This window comes from Bubalus bubalis, chromosome 16, assembly GCF_019923935.1.
Source record: "Bubalus bubalis isolate 160015118507 breed Murrah chromosome 16, NDDB_SH_1, whole genome shotgun sequence".
In the NCBI taxonomy this organism is placed as follows: domain Eukaryota; kingdom Metazoa; phylum Chordata; class Mammalia; order Artiodactyla; family Bovidae; genus Bubalus; species Bubalus bubalis.
The window spans coordinates 31,203,717-31,224,602 of record NC_059172.1 but is presented as its reverse complement, the minus strand read 5'-3'; the positions used below and the strand labels follow the sequence as shown (position 1 = coordinate 31,224,602).

Here is a 20,886-nt window from a genome sequence, read left to right as displayed (position 1 = left end):
GTTTGTCATTTGACAGGCAGGCATTAGGTCCAAATTCATATAGCTCAGAAGTGGTGTCAGAATCCAAACTTAGCTTTTTTTCCTCTTTACACTGCCTCCTGGACAATATAGGGGACCCTGGGCAGAGGTCATTTTGGTACAGATACCTGGCAAGAGGATGATGACCAGGCTTGATGGATGGAAAGTGAGAAACATTCACTTTATATTAGATACTCTGCTGCTAAGTCACTTCAGTTGTGTCCAACTCTGTGCGACCCCATAGATGGCAGCCCACCAGGCTCCCCCGTCCCTGGGATTCTCCAGGCAAGAACACTGGAGTGGGTTGCCATTTCCTTCTCCAGTGCATGAAAGTGAAAGTGAAGTCGCTCAGTCGTGTCCGACTCTTCGCGACCGCATGGACTGCAGCCTTCCAGGCTCCTCCATCCATGGGGTTTCCCAGGCAAGAGTACTAGAGTGGGGTGCCATTGCCTTCTCCAGATACCCTGCTAGTTACACCTTAATCTTTGGAATCCTTGTGAAGTATGGGCATTATTGTTCTCAATTTATTGTTTTTTTTTTAAAGTTCACATAAATTGTCATTTTTTAAATTTATATTTTTAATTTAAGTTGATTTACAATGTGTTAGTTTCAGGTGTAGAGGAAGGTGGTGTAGTTATATATATGTGTTCTTTTTCAGATTCTTTTCCATTACAGGTTATTATGAGATATTGAATATAGTTCCCTGTGGTATGAAATAGGTCGTTGTGTATCTACTTTATATGTGTATATTTTGTGTATACATTAATCCCAAAGTCCTAATTTACCCCTCTCCCGACCTTTCCCTTTTGGAAACCATAAATTTGTTTTTGAAGTCTGTGAGTCTCTGTTTTTTAAATAAATTCATTTATATCATTTTTTTAGATTCCATATAGAAGTGATATATGATATTTGTCTTTTTCTGTCACAATATAATCTCTAGGTCCATGAATGGACCTAGAGATTATATTGTTGCTGGAGATGCATGTTGCTGGAGATGGCATTATTTCATTCTTTTTATGGCTAAGTAGTATTCCATTGTGTATACATAACACACACACATATCATATATATACACACACACCAAATCTTTATACATTCATCTGTTGATGGACATTTAGGTTGCTTCCATGTCTCGGCTATAGCAAATAGTGCTGCAGTGAACACTGGGGTGCCTGTATCTTTCAAATTAAGAGTTTTCGTCTTTTCCAGATATATGCTCAGGAGTGGAATCGCTGGATTGTATGACAACTCTGTTTTTGGTTCTTTAAGGAACTTCCAGACTGGCTTCCGTAGCGGCTGCACCAATTTACATTCCTACCAACAGTGTAGGAGAGTTCCCTTTTCCAGCATTTCACACCCTTTCCAGCATTTATTATTTGTAGACTTTTTGATGATGGCCATTCTGACTGGTGTGAAATGATATTTCACTGTAGTTTTGATCTGTATTTCTTGACTAGTTAGTGATGCTGAACATCTTTTCATGTGCCTGTTGGCCCATCTGCATGTCTTCTTTGGAGAACTGTCTGTCTAGGTTTTCTGCCCATTTTTGGATTGGGTTATTTTGATACTGAGCTATATGAGTTGTCTGTATATTTTGGAAATTAATTCCTTGTCGTTCACATCATTTGCAAATATTTTCTCACCTTCTGTAGGTTGTCCTTTCATTTTATTTATGCTGTTCTTTGCTGTGCAGAAGCTTTTAAGTTTAATTAGGTCCCATTTGTTTAGTTTTGCTTTTATTTCCATCACTTAAGGCCAGCAGATCCAAAAAAAATCACTGTGATTATGTCAAAGAGTGTTCTGTGTTTTCCTACAGAGATTTTTATAGTATCTAGTCTCTTTTTAAAAATAATTTTATTTATTTGTTATTTTTGTGCTGAATCTTCATTGCTTCTAGTTGTGGAGAGCAGGGGCTACTCTCGAGTTGCAGTGCATGGGCTTCTCATTACAGTAGCTTCTCCTGTTGTGGAGCACGGCTCAGTAGCTGTGGTACCTGGGCTTCGTTGCTCCACAGTATGTGGGATCTTCCTGGACCAGGGATTGAACCTGAGTCTCCTGTGTTGGCAGGCGGATTCTTTACCACTGAGCCACCAGGGAAGCCCAGTATCTGGTCTTATATTTAGGTCTTTAATCCATTCTGAGTTTATTAGGTCTTTAATCCATTTTAAGATGTTAGAGAATGTTCTAATTTCAGTCTTTTACATGGAGCTATCCAGTTTTCACATATTGCTGAAGCCTGGCTTGGAGAATTTTGAGCATTACTTTACTAGCGTGTGAGATGAGTGCAATTGTGCGGTAGTTTGAGCATTCTTTGGCATTGCCTTTCTTAGGGATTGGAATGAAAACTGACCTTTTCCAGTCCTGTGGCCACTGCTGAATTTTCCAAATTTGCTGGCATATTGAGTGCAGCACTTTAAGTTGGCTTAAAGCTCAACGTTCAGAAAACAAAGATCATGGCATCCGGTCCCACCACTTCATGGGAAATAGATGGGGAAACAGGGGAAACAGTGGCAGACTTTATTTTTCTGGGCTCCAAAATCACTACAGATGGTGACTGCAGCCATGAAATTAAAAGACGCTTCCTCCTTGGAAGGAAAGTTACGACCAACCTAGATAGCATATTCAAAAGCAGAGACATTACTTTGCCAACTAAGGTTCGTCTAGTCAAGGCTATGGTTTTTCCTGTGGTCATGTATGGATGTGAGAGTTGGACTGTGAAGAAGGCTGAGCGCCGAAGAATTGATGCTTTTGAACTGTGGTGTTGGAGAAGACTCCTGAGAGTCCCTTGGACTGCAAGATCCAACCAGTCCATTCTGAAGGAGATCAGCCCTGGGATTTCTTTGGAAGGAATGATGCTAAAGCTGAAACTCCAGTACTTTGGCCACCTCATGCGAAGAGTTGACTCATTGGAAAAGACTCTGATGCTGGGAGGGATTGGGGGCAGGAGGAGAAGGGGATGACAGAGGATGAGATGGCTGGATGGCATCACTGACTCGATGGACGTGAGTCTGGGTGAACTCCGGGAGTTGGTGATGGACAGGGAGGCCTGGCGTGCTGCGATTCATGGGGTCGCAAAGAGTTGGACACGACTGAGCGACTAATCGGATCTGATCCAGTTTTCCCCCAATTTAAAGGCAAAGAAACTGAATTTCAGAGATGTGAAAAGACTTGCCCACAGACATGGCTAGGAGGTGGCAGGATCTTTGAGCAGTCCACTATCTCCTAGTAGAGAAGAGACCATTCATATATTCACAGAACTTTTTTTTTTTTTTTAATTGAAGGGTAATTGCTTTACAGTATTGTGTTGGTTTCCACATAATGTACTCTTAAGGAACACCTACTATGTGTTGGATGTAGCATCCTTGTGAAGCCTACAGATCAGCACTCCAAACTCAGGAAGAGAATAAAGGAGACCCTTGGACCCTTTGAATGAAGGATTTCCACAAAGCCAGAAGAGCTGAGGCTGGACCCCGGCAGGTGGCGCCCGAGACAGGCGATTCGAAGGTAGGTCCCCAACCCCTTCCCCCATTATCCTCTATGCACAACTTAAGGTATAAAAACTACTTTGGAAAATAAAGTGCGGGCCTTGTTCACCGAAACTTGGTCTCCCCATGTCACTCGCTCTCTCAAATTCTGGCTGAGTCTCCATCTGGAGCGCGGAACCCGCCATGCTTGCTAATTATGCCTGGGCTTCTAAGATCCGACTGGGGAGGGCTCAATGTCTCCTCTCCTTTGGGAGAATGGAAGGACGCCTGCGGCCTACGTAAGTGGTGCAAACTTCTTGTCTTGAAGTTTTATTGGTCTCCCGCGTAAACCAAGCTACTCAGCCTCTTTTCTCCACTGAATTTTCCTACTGAGCTATCCTCATTCTATTACTCTTTACATCTCTAATTAATATCTAATTGAAGCTATTGTATCCTGATCTTCGCCGACGCCGTCCCCGCTTCGAATACCCTGGATCAGCCGGGGCTGGACCCCGGCACAGAAGGAACATATTTGGGTCAAACCAGAGGCCAGTCTGTAAGACACATACACTAAAGAATGTCCAAGGAGAACTTCCTGAAAGAAGAAGGTGGGCAAATGGGGTAGACACAGATCTAATGTTGGGGGGCAGAATCCTGAGATTGAGAAGACTCAAAGGGCTGAGGAGAGTTGGGCACGACTTCTTGTTGTTATCCTCTTCTAAAGCTGCTATTACAAGCATTTATTTGCTGATTAAGCAAACCTGAGCAGTTTCTCTGTGTCAAGCTTCCAGTTGACTCTGGAGGCAGAGATAAATAATGAGGCCTTTCAAATGAGCTCATAGTCTAGAAAGACCATTATCGAAACAGTGACCACACTGTACAAAGGGAAGGGGACAACTAAACCTCTTTGGAAACAGGCAAGGGATAGTTTCACAAAGTAGGTAGCATTTGAGTTGAGCTTTGAAGCATCATCACAAGGTGGAGGTGGAAAAGGGAAATACACTGCAGGGAGAGCAGGCAGCATGCACAAGCCCACGAAGGTCAGTCTGACACAGATGGTAGATTATTATCATCAGTGTGGCTGGAGTAAAAGCTGTGACAGATGTTGGAGGCAGGATATAAAGGCCTATAGTGGCAAGATGGGGAGTTGCCAGACACTAAGAAAAGTCACTCTGGTACCTGTGGAAATGGACTGCAGGCACTGGACTAAGATAGCAGTAAAGAGGCAGTGGTAGTCTAGGTAAAAGGCAAAGGGATTCTGAACTAGGTAAGTGCCGCAGGGATGAGAGGAGGAGAAAGGCTCGATATTTTAGAGGTGGAATGGACAAAACAAACTGATTTGGACAGTGAGATGCCAAGGACCCTTAAGCTGGATTCAAGGGCCTGTGTCATCAGAACTGGAGCTGGGGAATTAGAGGGTCATGACTTTTAACAAGGGGAAAGCAAGAAAAGAATCTACAACAGGAGTTGAGAAAGCAAACAGCAGTCGTACCCTTTCCTGCAGGGACAGTGTTTTGTTTGTAATCTTCAAGCCAACTCTTCTCCTGCCCCAGCTGGCTGCCCCATCAGTGGCCAGAGTCAACACATTCTCAGTCTGGGTCCAGGGCTCAGAAAGTTATGTAAACTCAAGAGGCTCCCATATTCCTAGAGCTGGCTTCCTCTCCCAGCAGTTTGCTAGAAACCCCAGCCTGTAGCCAGGCGAAACCTTGGAACCTGAGACTAGCCAAGTGGCTGGCCTTACAGGTGGATGGAGCAAACAGTTAACTGGGTAGTTAACTGAGCAATATAAGGAGAGAGTTTTTCCCCCCCTGATAATCAATGTTTCAGTTTTTCACCACTGAGTATGATGTTAGGTGTGGGTTTGTCATATATGGCCTTTACTGTGTTGAGGTAGGTTCCTTCTTTGCCCACTTTTCTGGAGAGCTTTTTATCATAAATGGATGTTGAATTTTATCAAAAGCTTTTTTTGCATCTATTGAGATGATCATATAATTTTTATTCTTTAATTTGTTAATGTGGTGTATCACACAGATTTGTGGATGTTGAAGGATCCTTGCATCCCTGAGATAAATCCCACTGGATCATGCTGTAGATCCTTTTTACTGGAGTCAGTCTGCTAGCATATTTCATTGAGGACTTCTGCATCTACATCAGTGATACTGGCTTGTAATTTTCTCTTTTTGTGATATCTTTGTCTGGTTTTGGTATCCTAGTGATGGTGGCCTCATAGAATGAGCTTGGAAGTGTTCCTCCCTCTGCAGTTTTTTTGGAGTTGTTTCAGAAGGATAAGTGTTAACTCTTCAAATGTTTGGTAGAATTTGCCTGTGAAGGCATCTGGTGCTGGACTTGTTTGTTGCTGTGTGTGTGCTGAGTCGCTTCAGTCCTGTCTGACCCTGGGGGCTGTAGCCCACCAGGCTCCTCTGTCCATGGGATTCTCCAGGCAAGAACTGCAGTGGGTAGCTATGCTCTTCTTCAGGGGATCTTCCCAACCTGGGGATCAAACCCCTGTCTCTTAATGTTTCCTGCATTGGCAGGTGGGCTCTTTCCCACTGGTGCCACCTGGGAGTTCTGTTGGGAGTTTTACACTGATTCAGTTTAAGTATTGGTAAATATGAATTGGTAATTCATATTTTCTATTTCTAGTCCATAGATGGACCTCAAGATTATCATACTAAGTAAAGTAAGCTAGACAAAGACAAATATCTCATGATATTGCTTATATGTGGAACCTAAAAAAATGATACAAAAGAACTTATTTACAAACCAGAAACAGACTCACAAACATAGAAAACAAGCTTATGGTTACCAGAGGGGAAAAGGGCGGAGGGTAAATTAGGAGTCTGGGGCTAACATATACACACTGCTGCTACTGCTAAGTCGCTTCAGTCGTGTCTGACTCTGCGACCCCATAGACGGCAGCCCACCAGGCTCCCCACCCCTGGGATTCTCCAGGCAAGAACATTGGAGTGGGTTGCCAATAGCCAACAAGGACCTACTGTACAGCACAGTGAGCTATACTCAATATCTTGTAATAATCTATAAGGGAAAAGAATCTGAAAAACAAGATGACTATATGACTAAATCACTGATATATATATCACTGAATCACTTCACTGTATACCTGAAACTATACTTCAATTGAAAAATTTTTTCATTGCTATGAAGATTTTTTTTATTGGCATATAGTTGCTTTATAGTGTTGTGTGAATCTTAAATTTTAAAAAAGAGATCTTTGGGGAGACACCTGTATTTTGAATCCTGCCTCTGCCACTTTATAGCTATGTAACCTCAGGAAGGTTACATATTCTCTGCCTCAGTTTCCCTCATCTATAAAATGGAGATATAGTACCTGTTCATTTTGAGGCCTGAAGGAGGCAAGTACACCTACCTCAGTTCTTAGCACAATGCCTGGCCAAGAGTACGTGGTTAGTATGTTACTACTGACAATGATAACAGTCATTAACGTAAAGAATTTTCCCTGGAGCAAATCTTGTGAGGATACAATTGCAACACCAGGAGCCCAGTTTGGAGAGAAGGCTGTTAGAAAAATGGCCGAAGAACAGCACAAGAAAGAAAAGCAAAATTAAAACAAGCTATGCACCAAGCCACGGTCAGTCCTATTTAGAAATAGCTACCTACATACTAAGCATTGTTGGGACCCCACAGCTGCACCCCTTTCTCTAAACTCCCCTCACCTGCCTGAAGACAGATGCTCCAAAAGGAACTCGGTTGTCTGAAATTCCCTCAAGAATTTTACCAACCAAGGAAAACTGCACAGGAGAAGAGACCACAAGTGGACACCACGCCTAGACAATCACTATCGTATCTCCCGTCTGTGGGCCCTTTTCTAAGGACTATTCATTGTTCCTAAGAATCTAAGCGGCTTACCTCCCCTCTTTCCTTTCTCTCTCAAGATAGTATATCATCCTGAGTTCTAAGCCACCTCGGGAAATTACTCATTTTCCCTTGGGTATCTCCCATGTATACATGATATATACATGTTAATAAACTTCTTTATGTTCCTCCTGTTAATATGTCTTTTACTATAGAGGTTTCAGAACCTCTATAAGAACTCAGAACTCCTAAGAACTCCGAAGGGGAGGGGAAAAGTGTTTTTGCTCACCTATGTGACAGTAATTTAGTAAGAGGGCTTCCAGAGTCCTGATGCACTCAGCAGAACCACTGGTGACAGGTGCTCACAGAGACTCTGCTGGACCCCGGATATCAGCACACCAGAACCTTTTCCTTGGGGCCCACGGAGCTCTGGGAAGCAGAAATCCTGGCGTGTGTGGTACAGGGAGGGGGCAGAGGCAGCACAGCATCTAAGCATCTAGCCTTTTACCTGTGTGGCTTCTCTGTGAGCACAACACACCATATCCATCCCCCCACCCCCATCTCCTGTTGAGGAAACTGAGCCAAGTTGCCTAGAATGTTCACTTTGCACAAGTGCTCAAATATCAGTCACTCATCACTGCAGCCTTAGCTCATGCCAGTCCTGCTGGGAAGTGCTGCTCCTCATTAGACTCTGCCTATAAGAATCCTACCCATCCTCCAAAGCATAGCTCAAAGGAAGCCTTCTTACTCATTTATCCAAAAATATTTTTTGAATGCCTACTTATTTGAAACAGACCTTTTTCTGGGGGATACCAAGAGGTATAAGGAGTGCAAGCAGCTAGGCAAATAAACAAATACTGAAAAATTGAGTGAGATGGGGACTACAATAGAGGCATTTACAAAGTAGAGAGGGATCTTAAAGCACTCACCATGCAGGGCAGGCAACTGACCACAATTAAATGAATAAAGTAACTTTGAGAAAAGTGTTAGGAAGAAAATAAAGTTGGCCTATGTGAACAAAATGGCTAGAAGGATGGGTGTCAGGTTCTCTCTGAAGTGACACTGATTCAAGAGTGGAATGGTGAGGAGGGCTTAGCCCTGGTGGGAACAGTGAGTGCAAAGACCTGAAGAGTGGGACCAATGTCGGTATTAAGAAATAGAATGCTTCTGGAATGCACTGAGCGGGGAGTGGTGGGAGATGAGCCAAGATAAGATTATACATAAATAAAACATTCTGCTGTGCTGTTTTCACATAACGTTACAACATAAGAATGTTCATGGTTGTAAAAAATGATCTGTAAGCACTTTTTATGACTATTAAAACATTTTAATGGCTGTATTTAAAAATCATATTTTTTTAAAAAGTTAACTGTCTGCTTTAGAAAAGTCATCACATGAGGTACACTCCTGATACAGAGACACCCCCTGCTCAGCCTTCAGCAGGAGTCAGTGGGCAGAAGGGCACGTGGGAGTCAGCAGGGGCCTCACTGCCCACTTCTGGGCCCCTGTGGTCAAGGCTCAAGTGGCGAAGGCCCCACTGACCAAACCCTGGAGACTGTTGATATGCCCTGTTTCCAACAGAGTCAGAGCTCCAGAAACTTCTCTCTCCAGCCTTCATGCCCCCTCCTTTGTCTTGTTCATTCTGCTGTGAGTCATGGCTTGAGGAGAAACAAGTTCTCAGGTGACCCCTGCTAGAGACCACTTCCTTGTCTCCCATTTGCAAGGAACAGACAGTGCTGACAAGGGCCTCCTCCAGAAGCTTGCTCCCCTTTCTCCTCTCTTACCCTAGTTTTTGACTTCTGGCTTCTTTGGAAACCCAAAGGACTCCTCCAGCTTCTCTCTGCCAACACTTTAGTCTTCAGGTCTCGAGCTGCAGGGTCTGCGGAATTCCTGTCCATACTCATGTATCCACTTGTTGGCCACTGGGGGAGAACGGGGAGGTAGAGGAGCAGGCTCAGCAGATCAGACAGAGGCGATACTCACACGGTCATTAAATTCCATACCCTTGGGGACTCACTTGCCTCACCCTGGTCCCAGGCCTGTCACAGACTACAAGATGTTGCTTCCAGTAGCAGTAAAGAGCAGGAAGGGCTGTGGTCCCTGGGAAAAGTCCCCACAGGTCCTGTCTACTAGAGACTTAATTTTCAACCCCCAGGGTACTGTGGTCACTTATCCTTCATGTAGCTCCTGAAAGCCCCTCTCCCACAGGGTACCATTTTAGGGCAGTGAGAGAAAAGGCATGGATCCCCTGGTCAGGTCCACCTCAGCACAAGAGTCCCTCCTCTACTTTTTCTGTCTTAAGAGCTAAGTTCTCATGGACACATGTATGACGGGAGCATGTCCCTTACTTATCTCTTCCTTGTTTGACCTCTCCTCATGGGAAAGCACTTGATGGTTTTCTCCTTGGAACAGAGGAGTGGGACTTTGCACTGATTCTTCTCTAGCTGTCCTGAGGAATCAGGGCCTATCTGGTCAGGCCAGTCAACTTTTACTGACACTGGCTATAGGACAGAAGCCTCCCCTTTATGGGCTCCTAATGTACTGGCGGCCACTAGCCCAGAATCTGATCACCTCAATATAATGTGGCATTGCTGTGAAGCTTTTTTCCCCCTAATTTTGTTATTTTCCATTTAATTTTTTAAAGTTGATTTGCTGTATTTTCATTTTTATTCAGTTCAAGAAAATTTCTTCTATATTTCTTTTTGCCACGCAGTATGTGGGATCTTAGTTCCCAGACCAGGGATCAAATCCAGGCCCCCTGCAACGGAAGCTCAGAGTTTTAACCACTGGGCCACCAGGGAAGTCCCTGTTATGCAGCTTTTGGAATGAAAGGCCATGTTATTTTCTATCCAACCCCTATTTCACTTTCCCCTGAAGCCCTCACCCTTTTCCCATGCCCAGAAAGGCAGGCCTTACCCCATTTATCTCCTACCAGGACAGGGCAGGCAGCATGAAGTGTATCACCATCCCCTTCACCACTCCTATGCAGGTTCCACCAAAAGAGTGCTGCATTCTGAAAGCAAGCAGACCCCGCCCCAGGGAAGGTCAGCCCAGAGTCTCAGTCCTAGGGAAGGACTTGACTGAGGACAAATGCGAGCGTGTCATTAACCAAGAAAACTGTCCATGCAGATGGGGGCAAGGAATACATAAGATGGCACAAAATGGTAGACAAGCTGCCATTGACTCATTCACTGATGCCTGCCTTACTGAGGGCCCTGCCGTACTCCAGACCCTGTGGATGCAGAGACAAATCATGATCAATTCTGCTCTCAGGGAGCTCACAGTCTCACAGGAGAGAGATATAAAAACAAACCAGGAGGAGACTGACAGGTGGCAGGAGAAGGGGGAGCACGGGTGTAACGGGATCACTGAGGACAGGCACTCAACAAAAAGCACAAGGGGGAGCAAAATATTCCTCACACAACTAAGAACTTCATTCTGATGCTTAGCCTTTCTCAGGCACTTCTAATAACACCCCCAGGAACCAGGCATCATTGTCATGTCCACCTTAGCAGAAAGGAAGTTGAGGCTTAGGGGCTTTAAATAACATAACTAAGAAGGATCAACATCAGAACTCAAACCCAGGTGTTCTGACTCCAAATCTTCTATATTCTTTCTACCTCTTATACTCAGATTTCTCTCCTACACATTTACTTTATCCCTGGCCAAACCGCTGAATTTTGCTAAATACCCGGCATTTACTTATTGTATGCTTAGGATGTGCTGGGCACTGTTTTAAGTGCTAGAAGGCACGATCTCAATTATTTGTCTTCATTTCATTCCTGAAGTAATTAAGGGCTGCCATTCCTGATTGATTGATTGATTGCTCTGAAATTTGGGGGAGATACTCATTCATTAAGTAAACCTCTTACCACATTGGCCCTCCTCTAATGCCTTGCTTGACTTTATAGCTCTTCTTGCAGTATATACCATTAATGACTGTTAACATCTCCGTGAGATCCTGAAGGCAAGGACTATGACCTTTCCTCTGTACTCTGAGTGCCTCTGCTGCTGCTGCTGCTGCGGCTAACTTGCTTCAGTCGTGTCCGACTCTGTGCGACCCCATAGACGGCAGCCCACCAGGCTCCCCTGTCCCTGGGATTCTCCAGGCAAGAACACTGGAGTGGGTTGCCATTTCCCTCTCCAATGCATGAAAGTGAAAAGTGAAAGTGAAGTCGCTCAGTTGTGTCCGACTCTTCGCGACCCCATGGACTGCAGCCTACCAGGGATTTTTCAGGCAGGAGTACTGGAGTGGGGTGCCATTGCCTTCTCCACTGAGTGCCTCTAGCCCCTAGTATTTACTGAAAGAATGATTGAAGGGACCAGTTGCTGCTGAGATTCTGAAGAGGAATAAAAGATTTCTCACCTTTGACGAGTTCTGTTGTAATAGAAAGGCAGACATGTAATCATCTCCTTGTAATACAAGTGTAAATAAGATTAAAAAAAAATAGAGGTACAAGTAAATGCAGTAGTCAAGAAAACTGAGGAACTATCTTTGATTCTGGGAATCAAGAAAGACCTCTTTTTTGCCCCTCTCCCAGGACAGGCGTGCAAACACAGACAGCACGAAAGTTGAGGTGTTAGTTCAAACAATCCTAAAAATCACCCGTTGGCTTCAGACCCACACTCACCTTGACCACAGGAACGCTGAAGTTGCCGTAGATGAAGGCTGTGGCTCCTCCGGCTTCCACCGAGCTCAACTACAAGGCCAGAGGGAAAGCCAGAGTTGAAATAGCCCGACTGCCTTACTCTGCTCCACGTGACATCTGATGTCATTTCTGCATAAATTTCCCTCCTGTGCGCCCCTATTTCGACTCTAGGAGAAATACTTATGGAAAGACAATCACCCAATTTAGGAATGCAGACAGCCTACTCAGTGGCATCAGTGTTTGCCTGCATGGCCACGAGAGGACAACATTTAGAAATCCCCCCTTACTTTACCCTTCCAGCTAACATCCTTATTGAGGGTTACCAAGGGTAGGTCCAAACTTTGAGACCCTCAGGAAGAAATTTAGTTTATATCACAGCCCAAGACACACAGACATGTCCCTAAGTTTCACAGAACATTCTTACTACATGAGATACTGTCTGTTATTTTCCATTCTATTTTATTCTCTTCTAGTTCAGATTTCTTAAATGCTGACCAGATCCACTAAATTGATTTCACAGCCTAGTAATGCATCATGACCAATGGCTTACAGAACACTTACTGTTTTTGAAGGCTTGGCCTCATAGAAACTACTGATTGCCCCTTTGGTGTGTTTCCCAGATCACTCAGACCCTCTCCAGGTAACCTCAGCTAAAGAGCTCACCATTGGTATATTCTAGAATTATAGATATGTTTACTTAATTTGAAGAGCTTTTACTGATTTTCAAAGAATACACAACCTAAAAACTTTGAAAAATACTGGAAAATAGTTTAAAATATATTATTCATCATCTTACCATTCAGGGAAAAAAAAGCACTTTTATAGTTTAACTATAATAGTTGACATTTATTGAGCAATGACCGTATGTTAGTTAGGCATCATACTAAGTCCTTATTCCTCACAGCAAATATATCATCCTTAGTTAGGATTGTTGTTATTCATAGTCTAGGGATAAGGAAGCCAAGTCTCAGAGAGACTGAGGGGTTTACGAAAGGTCACGTAACTCCAAGCCAGGACTGGAGCTGAGCCAATGCTACCTGACTACAAGGACCCTGCTGGTAACCACTGTATGGACTCGTGCACACCACCTGTGGTATCATAGCACAGTGGGCTGGAAGGACTTAAACAACAGATTGAAAAGAGAACTGGATCAGTGTGCTGTGAGGCTCCAGAGCAGGGCATCGATTGTGCGCTTGGTGGAGGGCAGGGAAATCTTCCCTCTGTAAACCTTCCACTGCTTTGTACTGGGACTGATCTTATATCCAGTCTGAGCAGAAAATCATTAGCCTGATTTCAACTCAATCCTCTACTTCTTAAAGATTATTTTCCCCCTATAATATTATTTTTATATTCTCCACAAAACTTACCTCTTGTCTGCAGAAATGTTTATGATGGTCTTAACCCTAATCTGAAGATGAAAGAACTGGGAATAAGCTAGCACTTCCTAGGTCCCACAGTCCCTTCCTGGAGTCCTATACTTGCTTTCTAGGATAGAACAATAAAAACATACTGTATGAAACTTCACAGAGAGAGATCCCCTCACCTGACTTCATCAGGTCCCCCTGACAGCCCTGTGAGGAGGTGCAGAGCAAGAAAACAAGCTCAGAGAATTGTGATTTGTGCTGAGGCCACATGTTAAGTGGCAGAACCTGAATCAGGCCAACTGACTCCAAATCCAAACGCATGCCATTCCATTGTGTATCAGAGGCTTAAAATCCAAACACAGACACACTCTTGCATTTGCCACTTAAAACTGCTGGACTCCTGCATCTGTGCTACCCTTACCATGGTAACCAGGCCTCTGTAATCAGGGAGTCAGCTGCAGAAGAACTAGGAGGATAAAGAACAGAGAGATTGTGGCCCCTGGACGTCCTGTTCTTTGGTTGATGTCCAAAGACATCAACTGCCTATGACTTCACAGATTGTGACCTCCCATGCCAGCTCGAGTCATCAACCAGAGATGCACTAGCTGCTGATCCAAGCCATGTGCCCTGCCCGGAGAGCTGACGTCAGCCATCCCTCTGCCTGGTCAGAATGTTCAGAATGACCACAAGAGGCCAGACACCACTGGCAGTGGCAGCTTTACAGTTTTGCAGAAAGTGAAAACCGAGCCATGTGAAAAAAGCCACGTTGGGACTGCCAGCAGTAAGACTATAGAGTGCTGGCCTCTGTCATTTCTTGGCTGCACTGTGGAGACCAGATATAGGACTAAGGAAAGAGGGGATGCTAGGGTGGGGGTGTCTGCTACTCTAATGAGCCCGAAACCAGGCCCTCATCTTAGGGTAATGTAGAGCATGTATATTTAACATTATAATACACCTCTTATGCTTTAAATGACAGATGACTGATATTATGACTTGTCCAAAGAGAAGGAGGCAAGAAAACCCACATGATCTGACAGGAAAAAGATCGGTGAGATAATAAAGACCAGGTCAGGTCAGAAACTAGGAGAAGAGGCCAATTTACTGTTTTAAGGGGGTGTAATGTACAGTTAACTGAAGACTTTATAAGGAGAAAAGGAAGAAATTTTTCATTACATATGAGAGAGCCACACTTACTGAATTTCTCTGAAGGCATATCTGTTCTTCCTCTCATAATCTCAGGGGCTTCATTTCTCTCCTCTCTTACCCTCACAGCTCCATGACCTCATCTATAGGTCCATGCTTTTCAACAGCAAGTAGTCTATGGGACCTCAAAGAAAGAACCACATCCCCTTCCGGTGTTGTTCAGGTCCCAGGATCTCTTGGCCTTCATGTAAGGCCACTTCCCATCCTAATCACAGCTAACAACAAGGTCACAGTTAGGTCTACATAACGTCAGTTCTTTGAGGGCAGGAGCTGACATGTATTTTTTTATTCCTCCTATGGTGCCTAATGAGAGTGCTATATGAAATTTATAAACATCTTGGAGATTTTTCTGCTGTGAATATCACATAAAATCAGTATCTTATATTGCTTTGAAAACCATAAAATAAAAGAGAGAGAAATAATCATTAAGTAACCCGGTCCCTCCAGAGGAAGACTCACATAGATCATAAATGTTGCGACCCGGTTCCCAGAGTTCATTCTGTACAGTGGGCTGCTTGGTGACTGAGACAAAAATAGAACACATCATTATTTTATGCAGAAGGCACCAGAGTGACAAACAGAAGGTACCAGTATTCCACCACAATACAGGGAGGAGAAAAATGGGGGAGTCACAGATGGGAGAGAGCTTGAGCTATACCTGGTCATGTATGTGCCTGTCTTTGCTGGCAGTTACTCAATATACTTTTTTTCCTTTTACCAATTTATTAGATACACATATAAGTGAATTGTATACTAATCAAACTAAATTGCTTGTTAGTAGTGAAAGGCTTCCCTGATAGTTCAACTGGTGAAGAATCCGCCTGCAATGCAGGATACCCCGGTTCAATTCCTAGGTTCGGAAGAGCTGCTAGAGAAGGGATAGGCTACCCATTCCAGTATTCTTGGGCTTCCCTTGTGGCTCAGCTGGTAAGGAATCACCTACAATGTGGGAGACCTGGGTTCGATCCCTGCGTTGGGAAGATCCTCTTGAGAAGGGAAAGGCTACCCACTCCAGTCTTCTGACCTGGTGAATTCCATGGACTGTATAGTCCATGGGTTTGCAGAGAGTCAGACACAACTGAGTGACTTTCACTTTCACTTTTCAGTGAAAGGACTGGTGGTGGTTCATTGTATCTTCAGGTTTTTAGTGAAATAATATATAAAATGTTACAGATAGTTATTCTGTAAACATGCCAAGTCATAAGACTGGAATTCTTAATTATTTGCCAAAGAGACATATTCTTTTGTTACAGAAGAGTTTAACTGATATAATTTACATGTCATAAAATCCAGTCATTGTAAGAGTGTTTTTCAATGAGTTTTAGTAAAAAGATGAGTCAGCAGCTATCAGCTTGAAACTAAGACTTTCAGATCTACCTAGAACATGAACCTTTGTTCTAAGATTTCAATGTTCCCTGGGGGCCCTATTAGAGCTCTGCCCCAGAGAAATAAATAATACCCCCTTTCCCTACCCCCAGGAGATGGTCACTAACCCCATAGTTACCGTAGCATGGTCAAAGTGAGGCTCATAGTGCCCTCCAATTCCATAGTTCACCACCTGGAGATACTCTGCGTAGGGAGGCTGGACATCAAGGCCCGTGAGGGCAGCAATGCGATGGTCAAGGGTCGCCAGCACTGGGTCAACAGTGTCCTTCAGCCAGGCACTAAAACACACCACAAGTTGAAGCATTAGTGATCTGATGCCAGAAATGACTAACTGTGAATGAATGAATGATGTCAACTGCCAGAAGGAAGGCAGGCAGGGAGGACAGGAAATGCATTCATCTATCAAACGGGGGTGATAATATCTATTACAGAGACTTATGATCATGACAGATGATGCTTATGAAAATGCTTTGTAGGCTGTATGCTGGTGATTGCTGTAAAACGCAGAAAAATCTCTGTTCTGCTTTTACTCCAAGACAAACCATGATCAAAGGCCAAAGAGCACAGTTCAGTCTTTTTTCCTGAATGTCTTATTGAGGTTCTGATAAAGTGGAGGATTTGGGATCAGAATGTAGGTCCCTGGTAAGTAAGGAAGCAAACCAGTAAGTCTCCTAGGGAGATGATGAGGGCTCTTAAGGGAAGTACCCTGGCACATCTGGGTCTATAAATGATGGATTAATTTGTTTATTCCTTTATATAGAGTGCATGCATAGTGCTATGCTGTGGGCGCTGAGGTTTACAAAGGTACTCAAGACAAAGCTTCTGTGTTCAAAGAGCTCATTAGAAGAGACACACAAATATACACAAATACAAAGAGTATAAATTGAAGTAGAAAAATGAGAACCAGCCTTTAAAGTCCTGAGGAGCACAGAGGAAGGAGATGTTAATTTTGACTGGCATGGCAGTAAGATGGACATGCAGGCCAAATTTTGAAGGGTGCATAAAATTTCAATAGATAGAAAAAACATAGGGGTATTTCAGGCTGAAGAAATAGCATAAGTGCAGATGTGGTGGGGTGACATAATATATATCAACATGAAAGCATCTGGTCTATGAGAGAAGTGATGGGAAATTAGGCTAGAAGAACAGGCTCGGGGCATGTTGTATAAGCTGAGGACCCTGGGTTCAGGGATCTGGTCTTGATGGAAAACAAAGAATCAGTGGAGGTTTCTGTGCAGGAAACAAATTTAGTGATTAGGAGTTCACCCGTGACCTTTGAGGGACAAGTTCTAGTGCAGCTGTGGGGACAGAAAGTGAAAGGTTAGTCACTCAGTCGTATCTGACTCTGCGACCCTGGACTGTAGCCCGCCAGGCTCCCCTGTCCATGGGATTTCCCAGGCAAGAATTCTGGAGTGGATAGCCATTTCCTCCTCCATGGGATCTTTTCCACCCAGGAATTGAACCCTGGTCTCCCACACTGTAGGCAGATTCTTTACCATCTGAGCCACTGGGGAAGCCCTGTGAGGACAGAACCAAAATTCAAATGAGTGCAATGTGGTGGCTGGGGCTGGGGGTGGTGAATGAGGGGAGGCAATGAGGGTCTCAGTCTCTTTACCTGAAAAGTAAGGAGAATACCACCTCCTTCCCCTGAAAGCAGAACAGAAAGTTGAATTTTCCCCTTGACACCACAATGTCAGAAAGATTAGCAAAGCAATGAAGCTGAAGTTATACAGATCTTTCAAAACTTAGAAAATAACTTCCTAATGTAAAAGGTCCCAAACTTAGAAAATAACTTCCTAATGTAAACCAGACCAAGTAAGTTAAGCCAAAGCATTCTGAATCAAAGCTTTCATCACTCACTTCACTTCCCAGACTACAAAAACCATCCACCCAGCCTGAGGTCTGGCCTCTCCCCAAGGATGTCCTCGCTGTCTCCCATGGCTCCGGTGGGGACCCTCCTCTTACTGTATCATCCATACTGTCCTTATAGCGCAAACCAGGGGCTGCAGTGGGGCTGATTAGGGATGGAGCGGAGGGAATGCAGCTGGATCTTCCCCTCTACAGAAGCCACCAGATCCAGAGATTCTGGCCCTCCCTCTTGCCTGAGTGGTGGCAAGTCATGCTTTGCATATGAATCAGAAGGTGGAACTAGAATTCTGTAAAGTCAAATTTTGAAGAGACTTTCTGGAAGAGCAATCCTGTTTAGGAGCACAACTACATACTTAATTTCTGGTCTAGGGCTTAGGAGCTTTTTCAACTCTTTCCCTAATGGTCTCCTAGTTAAGTATTCAGACCATGTAACAGCCTGTGAAAGGCCCTTGGGTGAGGGAGTGGATATCGCTCCCTCTCAGCAAGAATGCCCAGATATAAACCTGAACTATATAGGTCTCCGGCGGAATCTCCGATGGGGCCTGAATGACTGCTGCTGACCTTGAGCCATCTGTGACCAGGGTCCCTGCCAAGGAAGGACCCCTCTTACCTCTTGCTGATGCGGTACTCCACTGGTACCTGCTTTTCACCTGACGCCACCACGGATCTCTGTAACTGGTGTGAAGGATGGAAGAGAAAGTCCAAGTGGTTACCATGCAAAGGGAAGGACTCTCATTTGCATAGACATGCCCCTCTCTTAGCATAAGCCTAACAATCACCAGTTTCTCCTTATAAAGGATATTTTGCACTCGCTACTAATTTAGTGATAGCTATTGATCTTGAAAATAAAAAATAGTAAGTGACATAAAAACTCAAAGTTGACAATAAACTTGAGCTTCATATCTGGTAAATACTAAATGTTCAAAAAAGTCTGTTGGAACTAAAATAAAAGTTTTAATCCCTTTTGCATCTGCAAGACTGTAAGTTTTGTAAGAACAAGGGCCGTTTCTTTTTTTTTAATGTTTATTTATTTGGCTGTGTCGGGTCTTAGTGCGGCATGTGGGATCTTTCATTGCAGCACAGATTCTCTAGTTGTGGCACATGGGTTTATTGCTTCATGGCATGTGGGATCATCTCAGTTCCCCAGCCAGAGATGGAACCCATGTCCCCTGCATTGCAGGGAGGATTCTTAACCACTGGACCACCCGGGAAGTCCCTAAGGGTTATTTCTTATTCATCTTTATATCCCAGTGTCTGGGTCAGCTAAGCTTTGACTTTAGTGTTTGTCAAATTAAATGACAAAGACAGGACACTCTGTACCCTCAGAGGCAGCTGCTCCTTCTGAACAATTCAGATAAAATCCCTTCCTTACAGAGAATCAAAATCTGTTTTTCTTGCAGCTGCCTTTGTTATGGGGAAAAAACAACCAAACAGGTCTGAAGTCACTAATTCAACTGAATGTCTCTATTTTGTTCTGAATGTTCGGATAGGAATTTTAAATTATTTTTAAATAAAGTAGCCTCTAATTGCAAAAATACTGTACAAAGGACAGAAAGAGAAACAATATCTACATGAGGATGTCTGCTCCTGCATCCGACACCAGAATGTCAGCTCCACGAGGGCAAGCGCTTGGCCCGTTTTCAGTGCTGTATCCCTAGGGTGCAGAATAGGCCAGGCAGGGAGTAGGTGCTAAATATTGGTGAGATGCATCCAGGAGTGAATGAACCAGAGTCTTGAGCCGAACGACACAGTCCTGGCGCTTCACGTGCAGTCAGAGTAGAGCATGGAGCAACAAAGGGCACCCTTTCCTTTCTCAGAGGCTTCAACAATATTACTGTTCCTGCTGCTAAACCAGGTAGAGAACCTTGGAAAAGGCTCTTCCCTTCCCTAGACCCGTTTCCTCAGCTATAAAATGCAGCATGTGAACAACACACTCCTGGAGGCCTTCTCAGCCTCTCTCTCTACAATTCTAGGATGTGGAGAATCGGTAAGTGACTGATACCATCTCTGTGTGGTCCTCTGTCTAGCTCCTCTCCCGAGCCTTCATAGTGAGGAGAGAGTCCCTGCTGCTCTTCTGGGGCAATATCAATGGTTTAAAAACAAATCCTACAGAATCTCCACTCCACTCTGCCAGCCCCCTCCCTTCCAGAGCCATACTGCATTTACACAATTATTTGTGTAAATTATCTGTATACTGCATTATACACTCTGCTTAACAATTATTTACTGTGCATCCACAGTCATTCATTTGAGGGGACAAATACTTACTGGTTGTTCTCTGACTAAGCACTGCGCAGGATAACCATAAGTCATTCAGTGGGGCCCTTCTGGAAAAGTACAGGGTTACAGAAGAACAACCAGCCATTCTCACGAAGAACAGGAAGGCTTCCCAGGATGCCCAAAAGACAACTGGAATCACACAGGTGAAAAGAGGCCGACGGAAGAGCGCTTCCGGCGGAGAGGCGTGCGTGGGAAGGCCAGTGAGAGCACTGCCTGTTCATGGAGGCACAAGTTGTTTACCACTTCTGGGGTGTCAGGGTAAGGGGGCATGCTGCAGAAAGGGTGGCAGTAGCCAGGCCAAGGGGCTCTGTAATCATTTGAGAGCAAAAGGGACCCATTAAAGAGTTTAAGCAAGGGCCTGACTCAGAGGAAAGTGACCGGTTGCAGATTGCTCTAGCTGCAACAGGCATAATACAGGGCCATGCATTTCAAGGACAACATATGATCCCTGCTAGCTTACAGTCTGGTTAAGGGAGATAAGGGACTAACTCGTGAAACTGTGAGCAATTCCAGACAACACGCCAATGGCAGGATAAATGAAAGTACCAAACTACTGGAGACAAAAACTCTTGAGTTCAGAGGAGGAAGGTTATTGTAGGTGGCCCCAAAAAGTGCTCTGGAAAAAATGCTCCTGCTGAAAGAATCTGTGAAAGTGGGCCAAAGTTAAGGGCTAGGAAGCCAAAAGAGGTGTCCAGTTTCAACTGAGTCTTCAAGAATGGGCAGAATGCAGATGGGGGAGGAATGATGAGAGAGCAGAGAAATTATTTTTTGAGAAACAGACAGTGAACAGGAGCAGAGAAATTCAACACAAGCCACTGA

At 44.2% G+C, this 20,886-nt stretch overlaps 1 protein-coding gene across 3 annotated transcripts in view; it reads right to left on the bottom strand.

Annotated features, from left to right (window-relative positions):
- Positions 1 to 20,886, bottom strand: part of P4HA3 (prolyl 4-hydroxylase subunit alpha 3) — a 72,699-nt gene that overhangs the window by 23,388 nt on the left and 28,425 nt on the right. For 2 of the 3 annotated variants that reach the window (XM_006073307.4, XM_044929381.2), the window contains 6 exons: positions 18,398 to 18,462; positions 16,037 to 16,196; positions 14,992 to 15,054; positions 11,948 to 12,016; positions 10,233 to 10,329; positions 8,622 to 9,238 (listed from right to left, as the gene is read on the bottom strand). In XM_006073307.4, coding sequence (XP_006073369.3) covers positions 9,168 to 9,238; positions 10,233 to 10,329; positions 11,948 to 12,016; positions 14,992 to 15,054; positions 16,037 to 16,196; positions 18,398 to 18,462 — 525 coding nt within the window. In that variant the 3' untranslated portion in view covers positions 8,622 to 9,167. Of the gene's footprint in view, positions 1 to 8,621; positions 9,239 to 10,232; positions 10,330 to 11,947; positions 12,017 to 14,991; positions 15,055 to 16,036; positions 16,197 to 18,397; positions 18,463 to 20,886 lie in introns of those variants that run through there. The other variant, XR_328843.4, reaches the window with a different exon arrangement.